This window comes from Eublepharis macularius, chromosome 2, assembly GCF_028583425.1.
Source record: "Eublepharis macularius isolate TG4126 chromosome 2, MPM_Emac_v1.0, whole genome shotgun sequence".
NCBI lineage: Eukaryota > Metazoa > Chordata > Lepidosauria > Squamata > Eublepharidae > Eublepharis > Eublepharis macularius.
The window spans coordinates 25,821,759-25,838,636 of NC_072791.1; the positions used below are offsets into that span (position 1 = coordinate 25,821,759).

The 16,878-nt window shown below is 44.6% G+C and overlaps 1 protein-coding gene across 2 annotated transcripts in view; it reads left to right on the forward strand.

Annotated features, from left to right (window-relative positions):
- Positions 1–1,284: 1,284 nt before the first annotated feature.
- Positions 1,285–16,878, forward strand: part of CCDC85C (coiled-coil domain containing 85C) — a 219,744-nt gene continuing 204,150 nt past the window's right edge. For both annotated transcript variants that reach the window (XM_054971511.1, XM_054971512.1), the window contains exon 1: positions 1,285–2,822. In XM_054971511.1, coding sequence (XP_054827486.1) covers positions 2,114–2,822 — 709 coding nt within the window. In that variant the 5' untranslated portion in view covers positions 1,285–2,113. The remainder of the gene's footprint in view (positions 2,823–16,878) is intronic.

Here is a 16,878-nt window from a genome sequence, read left to right on the forward strand (position 1 = left end):
ACACTATAATCACTACGCCTCGCATTGTTTTTAGGCTCTGGGTTTTTAATGGTTTGATTAGAGGTTTTTATGGCTGTCTTGTTTTATTTTGTGAGCCACCTGAAACAGGACTCTGAAAAGGTGGTATAGAAATGCTTTTAATGAATGTACAGGTAGAATAGCAAGATCCTATGGAATTTACTCCCACTTCCCAATAAACATGCTCAGGATTGTCCCAGCCCTAACATCTCCATCTGCCCCAGAAAACCATTTTTCCACCCGTGGCTTCTATTGCTGCTCAGCGGCAAGTTGCATTCCTGGTTAAGGCCTACAGTATGCAAGGTGCTGTACCTTTTCTACTCTGTAATTCCACCATGCAACTTGTGCGCTTTCTTATAAGGTTTCCAACTCCAGGGTTGCTGGAAAATTCCTGGAGATTTGAGGGTGAAACTGGCAGAACGCAGGGTACAGGGATGGGAGGGACTTGAGTGGCATATAATGGCATGAAGTCCACCCTGCAAAGCAGCCATTTCCTTTAGGGGAACTGACCTCTGTGGTCCGTCTGGAAAACAGTTGTAATTCCGGGAGATCGCCCAGCTCCACATGGAGGTTGGCAACCAAGCTCTCGCCTGCCTATCATGCTAGCCCTTTCCCGATTTTTGCCTGCTCTAATACTCCCCCCCCCCGACGAATCCAGAAAGCAATGTAGGCATCATACTGAAACCAACCATGCCGTTCGCTGGCCTCAAAATGGAGCTTCGTGAGAGATTGAAAAAAAAGCGGGGGGGGGATGGCAGAGATGAGAAAAATCGCACCGTAACCATGGCAGACGACGGCTCTTCTTTCCCTTGTGTTCCGCAGGGCAACGGGTCCCTTTCTGCCTAATGCACACGACCTCAGCGCTTGCAGCAACCTCTGGGCGCGGGTTAGAGGTGACTTTTAGCAGAGCGAAGGCGGCAGGAGGAGAGCGCCGGGAGGACTCCGTCCGCGCCGCTGAGCCGGGCGGGGGCAGCGCAGGGCAGGAGCGCGCGTCCCCTTTAAGAGCAGGGCCAGCCGCTCCCCACCTTGCCCCCTTTGTACCTGCTTTTTTGAAAGGCGCCTCCGCCGCCCTCTCATTGGCTGCGCTTCTCCCAGTAACCCGACCCAAGGCGGAAAGCGAAGGCAACCTGAGCAGGCTGGGGCATCCTCGGGCGGCCAATCAGCGCGCTGGGAGGGAGGGGGCGCCGGGCTCCCTAAGCCGCCTCTCCCCGCCCCAGTTTCTCCAGGGGAGCCGGGCGGGAGGAGGCAGCGCTGAGCGACCGGAGCAGCGCCCGTGCGCAGCAACGCTCCTCCCGGGGCTTCTCTGTCTCCTCTTCGCGCGCGTTCGCGGGGACGTTCCAAGCCCTCCTCCGAGGGAGGCGGCGCTGGGCTCGCGCTCTCTCCCCTCCCTGGCGGTCGTTCCATTGAAGGAATGCTCTTTCTCGCCGTGCGCTTGAAACGCGGCTTCACAAAAGGACTGACATCATCCGCAGAGCCGCCTCGGAGCTGAAAGGGTGGGAGAAAAAGGAAGAAAGGATCAGCTTTCCCGAAAGAAAACGTGCGCTGTGTTGGGAACTCCTCTCATCTAGGTGGCTGCGGGCAGAGAGGGGGGGCTGGATCGCTAGCGCCAACGGGCCAGCTCGCCGATCTTACTCGGATTGCTCTTCTCTCTTGGAAATCGATGGGACCCTGAGGCGGAGGCAAGTGAAATGCTCCCGGTCCAAGCAGGTTGTTTCGTGGGCTGTCGGCTGCTCCTTCCTGCTGGGGTTTTATGAACCTTGGTTAAGTTGGTTGCTGCACTTCGGAGTGGTTTCTGTGCAGATCGTCACAAATCTTTGGAGTGATCCCTTTATTAACTCTTTTTTTTTAATGGGAAGGATTTTTTAAGGCATGGAAAGGAGAACGCCTCTTACAGATATGTGTGGATTTCGTGTTCTTCCTTATCTTGCCCTCCCTGAAGAATTGTAGTGTTTTTTTCTCTCTCTTTATAAAAGAAAACCCTCCAAAATGTTACAATAAATTCGAGACCTTGAAGGAGAAAAAAAATATTTCTTGTGGGGGAAGAAACACCCAGGGTTTTTTAAAAAAAAACAAACAAAAGAGTGTTTGTATAAAAATGGCAAAGAGTTCAGTGGAGGGATCAAAGGAGGACTTGACCAAAATGACAGAAGAAGACATGTTGCGGTGGAGCAAGGAAGACTTGGTGAAAAGGTTGAAGAAAGTGGAGAACGAGAAGATGAACTTGATGGTGGAGCACGGCAACTTGATGAAGGACGTCAACAGGAGGCTGCAGGTCCACTTACATGAGATCAGGGGCCTGAAAGAGGTGAACCAGAAGCTGCAGGATGATAACCACGAACTGAGGGAACTCTGCTGCTTCTTGGATGATGACCGGCAGAAAGGCAAAAAGCTGTCTAGGGAATGGCAGAGGTTTGGGAGACACACCGCCGGTGTGATGTGGAAGGAAGTGGGGATGTACCAACAGAAGCTGAAAGAACTGGAGGCCAAGCAGGAAACCCTCATGAGGGAGAACGTGGAGCTGAAGGAGATCGTCTTGATGTTGGACGAAGAGAGGAACGGGGCAGGGTCCAGGAGCTCCATAGACAGCCAGGCCAGTCTCACCAACCTGAATGGGGGTTCCGGAACCCGGGATGTCGGAGATGGGAGTAGTACCTCCAGCACTGGCAGTGCAGGGAGCCCCGACCATCACCACCACCACCTTCACCATCACAAACCTGTTGAGAACAAGGGTGGAGCTATCAGGAGGTCTATGGATGACCTCTCTGCACCCCTTCATCACAGGAGCATCCCCAATGGACTCAATGGTAAGTCTAGTTTCTGCAGGGGGAAGAGGACAGGTTTTAGAAACTTTGTAATAAAGGGACCCAACCTGCTGGGATTTCGGAATTGTTTTAATCCCTGATGGATGCCATCTTGTAGACTGGAAGTCATCCGTCCCTTCTTATGGCTCTCTTAATGTGTTATGACTTCATGTAGATTAAGTTGCCCTGTTAATGCCCTTGAACAAACCCTGCCATGCTCGGTTTGCGTAGAAAGGCAGGGGTGTTCAGGGTTGTTATGGGGCAACTTAACTGCATTTATTACACACGTGCATGCACTTGCCATTCATATCTATAGGATTGTAGCCTGTAACTAATATTTGGGAGTATGGAAGGAAGCAGGTTGGTGTTTTAATTAACACTTACATGGGTGTGTGTGATGTTTGCATAACTTGTGTCTGCTTTGGCGTGATGCATTCAGTACCCTAATGGCCACACTGTTTTGACTAGTAGATGTCAGCTATGGATTTTAGGATTCATGCTTTTTAGCTCTGGTGTGCCTGTGTTGCAGATTCTCCTGTGCAACTTTGGGCACGTTGCACTCCAGACTTTCATGCTGTCTGGGTTTCCCTATCTACCCAAAGGTGGTGTGTGTGGGGGGGGGGTATTCTTGTCTGCAGCAGTCTTGCCCGGTTATTTCATGAGCATGTGTAAAAAGTGCTTCGGGATTGAGGACACCATGGGGACGCCTACGTGATCTGGATGAGTGTGGGTCAGACAAGTAAAACGCTGATCTGCTGAAGCCTGGCCAGGTGGTGGCATTCTTGATCTTGTCAAAATGATTTTTGTGATAACTGGCAGCAGAACATTATTGTTGCTGATTTAAGTTACGTTCTTTGTCTGGGGGCGTTCGATGGAAGTGTCTTGCTTGTGTGAGGTTTCTGAACTAAATGAATATTTAAACTTCTCCTCTTTGGCCCGTGCTTCCTTTCTAACTACCTGCTTGATAAAAGGCAGAGATGAAGTCCTGGAGATAGCTGTGCAAGTCCTCCTTCTCCAGAGAGTAGATAAAAGTAATGCCTGCTAATTGCATGGAATTCTTATCCGGAAAAGCAACTGTCTCTGAAAAACGCTGGTGTCAAAACATTATGACCAGTGGGGTGTGAATTGTTACTTTTTTGTTACTGTGTTTTGGCACTTGTCAGTTCTGCCATTCATCAGGTTGCTTAATCATGGAACCACAGAAATATTTCAAGCGGTTGACGTCACAGTTATTGTATTCCCATCATGCGTTTGATCTGCTTTTGAAATATCTGTTTACATTTCCAGCTCATCCCATCTTGAAGACTTAGCAGGGTAACAGGGCTTAATAAGCAGAATGACAATTGGATAAAGCGTGTGTGTGATTTTGCATGCATGAAACAGCTAAAATTTGATCTCTTTCTTGCCTCAACCCGAGATACTGAATCCGAGCCAAGTAAAACTTTCTGCATTGTTGCCACAAGATGTTCATTCTTTGAACATGCATGGAAAGAGAGCCCCATGGAGAGGAGGCAGTCATAGCACGTGCTGTTTGCATACTTTACTGACAATGAGCAAAGTTCAGAAAGTAAAACTCAACTGTGTGTCTGGCATCATAGGATATCAGATGGTCCTTTTGTCTCATGCAGGCTAGGCATGTTTACTTAGAAGGAAGCCCCGCTAACTTAAATAGGATTGTTTCCAATTAAGTGCAGATAGGATTGTGGTTTCTGTGTTGGTGTGAACATGACACTTCCCTGGACATACCCTTCCCCTCTTCAAGGATTGAAGTCAGCTCTAAAATTAGGCAGGTGAAGCCATCTGGATTGGGCAGAAGATGTGGAGATGCCACTGAAAGGCAGGAATTTACTTTTTCCATTTTGACTGCAATGCGAGGTGCCATTTTGACCTTTTGATGCTGGAAGCCCAAAGTATCAGCTGCCTTTGCAGAAGATCCCAAAGTGGCTTGTAACACAAGGCAAGGCCATCCAGCGAGTCAGTGCTTGAACCCGGGATTCTCCCCTCCATACCCAACTTAGGCAAGTGCCTGTTTTATACAAGTGGATTCCATCTATGTGTCCTAGATGGAAGGAGGTTGGCTTTTTCAGAGCAACTTAAGAGCTCAAGGGAGCTCATGGACACAGTCTTCCTCTTTGGAAAGCAGGTCCGTGCGGTGGCCAGGAGCACTTTCGATCAGCTGCATCTGATTCACCGACTCTTTTGTTACCTAGACTCAGCCAATCTGTCTATGCTGATCCATGCTTCTGTAACGTCTCAGTTGGGTTACTGCAACATGCTGTAAGTAGGGCTGCCTATGAAAACAACCCAGAAACTACAACTGGTCCAGAATGAGGCAGCTAGCTGCTGGGAACATACGTTGCCCTATTTGACAGTCTGTTTCTGAGCTCAATTCAAGGTGCTCCGTATGCCCTTTACAGCCCATCATGAGCTGGGACCCACATATTTGACTCCCAAATATGCCAGATATGATCCTCAGCTCCCTATTGGGTGGTTGTCCCACCATGTAGGGTGGCCTGCCTGGCATCAACCAGAGCCCGGGACTTTTCTATCATTGTTCCAACTGTATGGACCCTCCTTGAAGAGGTGAAGGGAGCCCCCACCTTGAAGTTTTTCAGGAGGCGCTGCAAGGCTTATCAGTTTGCCAGGACTTTTGAGAGAGGGATTTGGGGGTAGTTGTTGTATTTTGGTTTTAACTGTAAATATTTTTATTCTACTGTTGTAAGCTGCTTGAACTTGAAGGAAAGGCAGGGTAAAAACGTTTTAAGAAATAAATACCGCAGGCCATGCGTGATATAAAACAGCATCGAGCTACACTCTGCAATTCTGTATCTCTCAGGCAAGTGAGGTGGACATATTGTGTACTGGGGCTGTCACTTGAAGGCCTAGGGTAGGCTGAGCGTCATTCCATCACCCCTACCCCCTGCAAAGAATCTCCTCTATGTAGAAACTTCCTTAGAGGAGGTAATGCCTGTGATTATACACAACTGATTATGGCTGTTGTGATCGAAAGTGGTGTTTTGTGAGTTTTTGCACTGTCTTAGAAACTTGGGTCTTGGAGTGTTCTCTCTCTAAGTGCCACAGAACAGGTTTTATTTTCCTACTGACTGCTGTACAGCTTGTAAACTTTTCTAAGGAGAATGAACAGTAGAACTGATTGTGTCAACTTTATAACTGCTGTTCACCTCCCCTCATAGTCCTCTATGTGTGTGTGTAAAGTGCCGTCAAATTGCAGCCAACTTAAGGAGACCCCTGTGTTTTAAAAGCAGGAGGCGAACAGAAGCTGTCTGCCATTGGCTGTCTCTTCGTAGTGAACCTGGACTTCCTTGGTGGTCTCCCATCCAACCAGGGTGACCCTGCTTAGCTTCTGAAGTCTGACAAGATCAAGCTAGCCTGGGTCATCCAGGTCAGGATCCATAAGAGGCCCATATTTGTTTTCTGCGGCGAATATAGCAGGCACCTGAGAGGGTAGAATGTGCATTTTTTGGCTCTTCATAAATTCAGATAGTATCTGGAAATATCCCAGGGTTAACTTCAGAGAGTGGAAGTGGAGAGAACCGCCAACCTGCAATTTTTATTTTAAACCTGTATATGGTGTTTTTGGCTCTGGTTCTCTATGAAGCAGAGTAAAATGGGCATTCTGCATATGGAATCTGGGTTAGTTAACCTCACATTTTAACAACCAGGTCCTTGCTCTAACCCACCTAAAATCTGTTGGGCTAAACCTACTGATCCGTCAAAATTGGCTGTGGTTCCAGTCAGTGACCATGGATCTTTAAAAACACAGGTTGGCAAGCCTAGAGGCACAGATGGCAAGGGGAGAATGGAACAATGCATGTGAACTGGGATAATATCCAGAATCCCCTGAAGTATTGTGTTGCCTGGCCAAAGTGGAAAGGACAGCCTGTATTCTACCATTCCACTGAGTAAGGTTTGAAGCCTTCCTCCAGTGGAAGAGCCATTGAAGTTGAAAGCAGTTCTTCCAGCCTACAGTGAGATACAAACCATTGTATATTGTCTCCAACCTGGCTGAACTTTGCCAGGATGGTAGCATTGCCTCTGGATTGGTGGGCCTTTGAACGGGGTTGAGCCTTCACAGCTGCTGAATATATACTATATATGCACTATAATATGAAGGTCACTGGGCACACCACAGAGTCTGGGACCGTGAGTAATTTTTTCGTCCTTCCCCTCATTCACTTATCCTGCCATGGTCTGGATTCTTGGCTTCTGTTTTTATTGTATCTTGACAGCACAGACCAATTAACCTAGCACAAGATATGATAATTTAGACATCTGGATGGTTGTCAGGCACACAAAAGGGGTAGTAGGTATGAAGAAATCAGCATTGGTAATAAGACAGGAAGCCTACTACCTACTACCCCTCTGCATACCCCACCCAATCCAATCACTCCTGCTATTGTCATTCACCAGCTATTGTCATTTACCTGCTATTTTCATTCTGCATCTGAAATCACTCCACTCTCCAAGATATAAGGACAGATGGACTCATATTCTAGCTGTATCTGAGGAAGTGAGCTGTGACTCACGAAAGCTCATACCCTACCACAAATGTTGGTAATCTTAACAGGTGCTACTGGACTCTTGCTCTTTTCTGCTGCTACAGTTGGACTAACATGGCTACCCATCTTGATCTATCCCCTGTGAGGTAGGTTAGACTGAGAGTGTATGACTGGCCCAAGGCCACCCAGCAAGCTTCCATGGCATTGTGGGGATCAGAACCAAATTCCTTAGTCTGCCTGTAACCACTACACCTCATTGGTTTCATGCAACATTTTTCCCACTGTAGATGAACTTTGCATGAATTTAGGAAAGTTGAATATTGAGCATGGCTGATGTTGTGTTGCTCTGTGATCCCATAAAAGAGTTCTGAATGGAAGATTAGTTTTACTTTCAAGAAGGAGCAGCAAACTCTAAATCCACTGAAGTCATTCATCTTAGAAAAGTGTAACTCTATTTAGGATTGCACAGTGAGATGGCTACATATTATCTGACACTATCACAAGGTTAATGCAAAAAGACGCCTTGCAGTCCTGGAGAGACACTCTAATCTGCTTAGTGGGAAGCCATCATCTCCTTATGAGGAGAACACTGCCACGTTATTGAAGCATGTGTGGTGACTTGCCCAAGTTTCCCCTCTGGGCTATCAAACCACTCCACCCTGTCTTATACTGGAGGGTTCTGAGGTTGAGACATTACTTGGCAACTGAGCTCTCTTCAGTTCAGTTCTCTGTTTGTTTTGAGAGGTGATGAGAGAGCATAGTGGAGGGGCTGTGCTACTGAAGCTGTTTTGTTCAGGGTGTTCTCCCACTACACGTATGACTTTAGGGAAAGCATGCTCTTATTCGAGTTCAAACTTGGGGGCTGCTGTTGGGATGTCGCCAGAAAATGGTGTTAAAATTGAATCATCCATACTCTAGCTGTAACATGTAGCCTGCTACGCATGCTAGACTAGCATCACAACATCTGGCTCTTCTTGGTGGCCCCTGAGGAGGGTTGAGAGGCTTTCAGTGTATTGGCCCTGATTTTGGTGTTGAGTGTTCATAGATATTATGGCCAGGAGCACGGTGGTTTACCTCATGGAAGACATTTTGGTTATGTTTCCATGGCAACGTATATGTTCTCCAGCTCTGGTCATGGTATATGTAAAGTCTGGTCTCTGCGCACACAGCTCTTTTTAGCTGGTGGGGTGGGGTGGGGTTGTGGGACTATTCAGTTAATGGCGCTACTACGCCTGGGGAAAAATAGTGTACGATGTGCAGTTTTTATGCAGCTTGTCACCTCTAGTTTAAACCATCTATGCCTCACAAGCTGTATCCTTTCACTAGTACAGCACCCGTTTGTCTCTCTGTGCCCAAGTGGCTACGCAAAGTATATTGAGTTTGTATGGAACTTAACCAGCCAATTGTCTCTCTTTGACTAATGTACTTTGCTCCATCTTATTTATTTACTTCATGTATTTTCCACCTTTCTTCCCAGTGGGGACCCAAAGTGCCTTACATCATTCTCTTCTATTTTATCCTCACAACAACCCTGTTGGGTAGGTTAGGCTGAGAGAGTATGACTGGCCCAAGGTCACTTAGCACGCTTTCCTGGTAAAGCGGGGATTCAAACCTGGGTCTGCCAGATCTTAGTCTGATGCTCTAACCACTGTATACTACTGACTCTCATCTTACGCAAGGAACTATTTTTTCTGCTTTAATTATATGTGTGAAGTAATGAATTCTGAAAAAAATAATGTTTAGGAATTTAGTTGTGTGACAATTTTTTTTAACATTTTAATTCTGAGCATGAAGTGTCCTTTCTCAATTGCTGGAAAATAGAAAAGAATGTTTTCAGGAAGAGCATGTCTTCCAACTTCTGTCAGAAGTTCAGGTAAAGTAGGCAGCAGCTAGTAAGGGCAAAATATGCCAGCTGCCTTGGCCTAAGAGTAAGGCTGCTTCCACACACGTTAGATAATCCACTTTCAATACTCTTTAGTGAACATTTGGAACTGCTTTTCCATGTGTGGAACAAAAAATCCACTTCCAAAGGATTGCTAAAGTGCATTGAAAGTGCATTATTCAACGAGTGTGGAAATGGCCTAAGTCTGATCCAGAAGACTTTCTTAAGACTCCGTCAGTATAAGCTGATCTACTCTGACCTATTGCCATACAGAGGCTTTTAAGAAAATTCACTGTATTTCTGTACCCCTTTGCTTTGCTGATCAAATCCATTTTCAATAAAACTAATGATAAAAATGAATCCTATGTCTCTTCTGCCCAGATTTCAATTCCAATTATTGAATGAGGGCCATTGGTTGTCTTCAGCCAGCAACAAGATGGCACCTTTTTGTCCTGGTGTTACTGGTCTCTTTGCAGCTTCCTTCTTTGACTAGAGCTCAGTGATTGCTTACTCAGGTTGAATCTCTGCATGAGAGTCCCTTAGAAACCCATATTCAGGGCTCACTGTAGACTTTGACTCCAGACGCCTCTCTCTGAAGTAGCTCATAAATTCTGACTGACTGCCACGAGCTTAGCTGTGGAATAGTCTCAGTGATGGTGCAGGAGCAACGCTTGGGCTCCTATATGAGACCACTGATTGCTGGGAGGAGGCAGTTTGCTTGGAGATTGCCCAGCATCAACAGGCAGCCATGGCAAATGACAGTGTGTACGCAGTGCCATCACTTCTGGTTATGCTCTGTTTTGGGCTGATTCTTTAAGAATCAGGCACGATGATGTAACAGGAAGTGACATCATTGTGTAGGGTGTGAGAGGCAGGGCACCCCTCTCCACCCACTCAATCTCCTGGCAATTGCCAGGGGGACTAGACAACCGTACCACTGGATGACCTTGGCCAGCCTAACCTTCTACCTAGAAGAGTTGTGAGCATTAAATGGTGGGAGGAGACTCTTTTATACCACCTTGAGATCCTCAGAGGCATCAAAAACTAGAATATAGGAAAAGTGAAGACTTGTTTCCATGCCCTGTTAGGAATACAGTATGTATATTGTTGTCACATCTTTAAGATGCTGTGCTCCCAAACTTCACACAATTGAAAATAAAATGCCCTTATTTTCTTTTTTATCAAGTGATAGATGGTGTGACCAAAGCATATAGTGGAGTATACAGCAAGGCCGTCAGACAAAACTGCTGACTGAAGCAAATGGAGTCTACCCCCATTTTGCCCCTCTGAAAGGGTTTTGTGAACTGGCCTTCAGTGTCTGTTTGAGAATACCATTAGAATAACTTGCAGGGCAAACAATGGGTTCTCTAAGCTTTGTTATAATCTGTTCATGTGTGTGAGTGCAGTTCCTCCCTTTTCTTGGCTGTCTGTGTGGGAAGGAGGTTTTTGGGCATAAGCCAACTCCCCCCACCTTATTTTTTGCCAGGAGGGCTCTGCTCTCTAGGCATCTAGCTACAGGCACCCGAAGGTCGCTGAAACCGGTGTAGAGCTCTGTGATAAGTCCTGTATGGATTTCATGTTTGTAGAGATTGGACAGATGTCTGTACTCCGTGCTTCCCTGTAAACTTGATCTGGAGAGTGTAGGTAGAGAATGTCTGTGTGGCCTTTTTAAAAAAATTGAAAGACTTCAGGAGCTGTTCTCAGATATGCATCAGCATTCAGCGCTGTCCATCTTAAGTGCTTTTGGAAAAGTCTGTGGATACATATGCAAATATAGCCTCTTAGCTGTATTGTTTTCACTGACACTGAAAAAGTTCTGTGTCATCCAAAGTGTGTGTTGCAGTTCTGTTACAAATGTCATGTAATAGTGGTGGGGGACTGGTCTTTGAATTTGGGCCTACGCAGTTGCTTTATCCAAAGCCCCTTTGTCTCTTGCTTCAGTTTGTGACCTTGAGTTTTTTGTGTCTTTCTGAGATGTGGGGATGGCAGGAACCTGATAAAAGCCTGATAAAGTTAGAGAATCCAGCTAAGGTCCAAGAGACCCAGGTTTGAATCCTCATTCTGCCATGGAAGTTTGCTTGGTGACTTGGGGACAGTCATTTTCTTTCATCCAAACTTGCCTCACAGGGTGGTTGTTGAGAGGATAGAAATAGAGGAGTGGATAACAACACTTCTTGGGTCTGCAGAGGGCAGAAATGTGGGGGATATAAATAGCTAAATAAATACATTCAGAATGTTAAAAAAAAGTTTGTATTCTACCACGATTTTTTCATTGAAAGATGATCAAGAAAATGAAGATATACACTGGAGGAGAGTGAGGAATAGCAGAAAGGTATTTTTTTAAAAAAACGAATGTGCCTTGAAGTGTTCCCTTCCTGTCTTAATTGTTCTCTAGCTCAGCACCACAGGTGCTTGGTGCCAGATTTATTTTGCTGCGCTTGGAAAGCTAGAAAGTGCCCAGGTTGCAGCTCGTCACCTGCTTAGATGGTAAATGCATTTTGAGAGAGAGTTTTGCAGTACAAACCAAGGTCAAGATTTGTGAGGCACCTTCCTCCAGAGAGCAGGGACAAATCACTCCTATCTCCCTCGTCCTCCCTGTGCTGTGAGAAATATGATAGAAATATGATTGTGCTCATTTATTGTTAACCTAGATAGGATCATCACTGGACATTGTGCTACTGTAATCGCTTACTTCCTGGATTTTTTCCTATCCCGGCAAAAAATAAAAATCGACCAGTGATTCAATAGCGCAGTATCCAATCTTGTGTGCATCCTGTCGGGTGTGTTTGAGGCCCATCATTGCTATTAACACTTAATGGGGAGGGGACTAAGAGTGTGAGCAGTGAACCAGGAAAGTCTTATTTTGATCTCATCTTGGCCTTGAAAACCCCATTCCCCCAGCCCCCCAATGTGACAGAAGGAGAGGGGGCGTAAGGTTTCCGAATGGAATGGTTGTGTTTTAGGAATGTTGAGAGTTGTTCAGGTATTTGGTTTTTTAAAAAAATATATCCTGCTCTTCTTCTACAATTCAGCTGTCAACAATAAGACTGCTGAAAGACAGTTTTCTTAAAGCAAAATAATGATAGATAGCTCAAGGTTGACTCAGGCATCCATCCTTCTGAGGTTGGTAAAATGAGTACCCAGTTTCCTGGGGGTAAAGTGTAGATGACTGGGGAAGGCAATGGCAAAAAGTCTGCCAAGAAAACGTCATGATGCAACGTCCCCCCATGGGTCAGTAATGACTTGGTGCTTGCACAGGGGACCACCTTTACCTTTTTAACTACAGGGGATGACAAATGTGGTTGATTCTGAGAAATTTTAAAATCCAGTCTTTCACTTGATGCTTGATGATTTGGAACTCTCTGGTCAAAAAGCAGCATAGAAATCACGGAAGAATTTAGGCAAGCAGCTTGCTGGGTTCTTGGTCCATCTGAAATATGAAAGATAGCTTACTGTAATAGTGTGCTAAAAATCATAAATATCTCCCATAATACTACTAGCACCAAATGAAGATGATGGGCAATAGATTCAAGACTAACAAAAGAAAATACTTTTATACTCAATGAGTAATTAAATTCACTGCCAGGGGACAGTGATGGCCATAAGCATAGAGGGCTTTAAAAGAGGGTCAGACAGATTCATGGAGGTTAGTCCATCGGTGGCTACTAGCCACAGTGACCACAGGGAGCTCATTCTGAGCTTTGGCCTCTCTGATGGCTGCCCTACAGTGGCTAGCTACCTCTACATACTCCTCTTTGGATGCATTTCCTTCCCTCCTTTTCTTGAACATCTCCTTTTCCCCACAGTTCATCACAGAGCCACATTGGCTTTTTAGATCCTCTGCCACATTTCCATCTTGCTGGAATGGTGATAACTTGAGCCTGCAAGAGCTCTTATTTTAGGAGAGCCCCCCCCCCACTTGCTCCTTTCCCTTCCAGCATTTCTGTCCATGGAATAACTCTCATCATTTCTCTAAGTTTATTAAAGTTTGCCCTTCTAAAATCTAACCTGCACATTTGGCTACAAACTCCCTCGGTATCCCACAGCAAAAGGAATTCTAGGCGGATGGGATCACTTCTCCCTAAGGTTCCCACTACCTTTACCCCGTCAACCAACTCTTTCTTGTTCATTAATATCAAGTCTAGTATGGCTGAGCCCTTTGTCACTTCCTCCTCCATTTGAGAAAGGAAGTTTTTGGCCAGGTAGGTCAGGAAGTTGCGTGACCCTGGACATGTAGCAGAGTTGGACTCCCAGCACGCATCAGGGAAGTTGAAGTCTCCCATAACAACAAGGTCATGTTTCTTGAATATCCTATTAAGCTGCTCACAAAGGGCAGAATCTTTCCTCCTAACCTGCTTCATAAGCATGTTGTGAAGGTAAAGCAAAGGATGGGAGAATCACATATACCTGAACTCTTTGGGAGGAAGGCTACGATAAAAATATAGAAGATATAAAGTTTTCAACCACAGTTTTGCATGTGAAACACTTGAATGCTACGCCGGTGCCAAAATATGAATTGGTAATATCCCAAATGTATAAAGAGTGGCTTGGCTCATCACTTTTGCTTTACGTATCATTATTTTAAAATTGTTATATGAGGAGGTATATTTGTGTGTAATAACAAACATTTATTAAAGATCAAGAAGTGAGGGAGCCACATGAAAGTGGCTCAGCTTTTTAGATTATGGGCCATTGTGCAGGCATCTAATTTATTCTGTCTTTATAGGTAGCATCTACAATGAGTTACTTCACCATTAAATAAGCGTAGTGTCCATTGAGCAGGTACTGTCCAGTGTTTTCTGACAGATCATCTGTTTGAAAATGACAGAGGTGTACACTTCTGCTTAGAAAGCAGCCCTAGCATTTCAATTTCTTGTATCAAAACAATAGAAGCAGAATAAAAGCTGCTTTTTATCTAGACCTCAGTGCCTAATCAGTTAATGGATTTAGTAACATAGCTGGCGACACTGAATGTAATATAGGAATGTACATTTATCGTGTCTGAATCTTCTGTCAAAAGCAGGCTTAAACATTACCTTGGCCTTTCAGTGATTCTTGCCTCCCTGGGTGGGTTTCCATGACTCCATTGGTGTTTTAGTTGGAGCTGTTATTTAAATTCTTGGGGTCTAACAAGAAAGCCTTTGAAATTGCCCTGGACAGGTCAGATCTGAGGGCAGACCGCTCTTAAAGGTAAGGAGTCACAGAACTGAAAGGCTGAGCATGATCAGAATCCTAGTTTTCCCAGTGGACTTTAGTCTTTTTAGATATAGAGTCCAGTGTTATTTATTGTTTGGTTTTCAGGAAGTTTTCCATTGAGGGACTGGTTAAACTCATACCTGCTTAAATTCTCACATGTAAACAACATCAGGCATTAATTAAACCCAACCTGAGATGAGATAGCCTTTTCTAATTTTTTAAAAACCTTGTATCACTATCCTTTTTTCAAAGAATAACAGTGGTGTGATCCACTTCAAGTTGGGTTATGATGACCTCCTTGTAGGTCAGTAGGACTCCCGACAAGAGGTCAATATTCTAGCCCAAACAACAGCATTGATCCGGGATCCTTTAATACCAAAATGTTTAGCCTAATTCCCAGTAGAACAGCAGCCTTTAATTATTCAAAGTACAATGTGTGTCACAGGCAGAGGGGAAAGGTGAGCTTGGCATACCACATTGGTTATGATTAGAAGTGTTGAGAGCTAGTGTAATGGTTACAGTCTTGGACTAGGAAGATCTGGGTCTAATCCTCATTAAGCCATGGAGTTCCCTCAAGCCTTCGGGCAAGTTATACTCTCTAAACTTAATTTACTGTACAGAGCAGGAACAGAGAGTATTTGTTCAGAGTTTAGAGTTCCCAGTGGGGGGTGGGGAGCAGAAAGGATGCAAATATACAAATCTAAAATAATTGTGCAGGAGGAATTCTTGCAAGTAGCTCTGCAGAAGTGAGGGGAGCTCAGTCTGCTGAAATTCCTAAAATATATAAGCGCTTTCCCCACCTTTACATCTTTTTAATTTTATTTTTATTTAGAAATTTAAAAGAAAAGACATGAAAATAGAAAGTGCATAATAACTGATTGTACAAAGACTATGTTTGAAATTGAATTGAGGCTTATACAAACTTATATAAACAGTACATTTGGAATTGATTTAAGACTTACACAAGCACGGCTTAAAATGACATTGAACAAATATAAAAATACGTTCAACATTTGCCATGACTAAACATAAATGTATAATGGCTCTCCTGCCCCCTTGTTGGTTGTTTATACTTGTACATACTCTAATATCAACTTTTGATTGATCATTTCTCTATTTTTTATCTTCTTAGCTTTATACTAAGTTACTTTAATTAATACTAATTTCTGCCTAAGTATTCAAAGAAATCCTTCCATTTTCCATGAAATTCAGCTATTGGTCTATTGTGTAAATAAGTAGTTAATTTGGCCATTGATGCATTTTCATAAATCTTGTCTATCCACTCTGATGCGTTAGGACTTATATCTGTTTTCCATTTTGCTGTGTATAGTATTCTTGCTGCTGTCACCCCACCTTTACATCTGATCACCCTACCATCTGGTCACTCAACTATCTGAAACTCCTTAATTCAATGTAGGGAGTGGGGGAAATGATGTTGATGAAAATGGAATGCAAACCTCATGTCTAACAACTGCAGTGTTGGACGGTCTCTGTCAAGGTCTGGGGTTTCCTGATGATGCTGACAGTACACTTAAATTGCTAAAGCGCTGAAGCCACTTACAGTACAATCCTAAGAGGAGTTACTCCAGTCTAAGGCCATTGAAATCAATGGCTTAGACTGGAGTAACTCTTCTTAGGATTGCACTGTTAGTCATGGTGGCCATTCATTTGAATGGTTATATGTAACAGGTGAGGCTGAAGCACACCGTCTCCTGGCATTCCTCTTCGGAAGGCTGTTAAGTTTTTTCAAGAAAAAGAAGCAACTAATGTTCCCCTGAGCTCCACATAAACATTATTGTATTGATAAGAAAATAAGAGCAGCTGTTTTTATATTATCTGACCAGCAGCTCATCAAGTCCACTATCCTGGTTCCAAGCAGCAGCTAACCTGGAGGTAGGCTTACCAGGCTTCCTGTTATGGCAAGTCTCGTTGCCTGCTGCTGCTCAGAGCAGTGGCAGTCGAACAATAAAATAAACAGCTGTAGCACTGGTGTCACTATGTCACTTCCAAGTACAACCCCAACATGACAAAGGGTAGGTCTAGGAATTGCTAGAAGCTCTGTGGTTTTACCATGTAGTTTTCAGCGATTCCTAGAGCTGCCCTTTCTCTCTTCTGGGTTGTACCTGGATATGTGACGTAGTGGTGTCATATGAATGCCCCTTTTTTCCCTCACACCCAACATCCCTACCAGTTGCCAGGCTCGGCTTGGCAACCCTACCTGGCGGGTCAACAAATGGGACATAGAGGTCAATGGGACATAGAGGCCAAGACTTTCTCTTGTTGCTTCCTAGTGCTGATATTCAGAAGTTTACTGCTGGTTTATATTGAATCAGACCATATTGTTCTGTCAAGGTTAACACTGAAATAATAACAATAATATGACTACTCTGACTGGCAGTGGATGGTTCCATTAGAGGTCTTTCTCATCACAACCTATTTGACCCTTTTAACTGGAGCTACT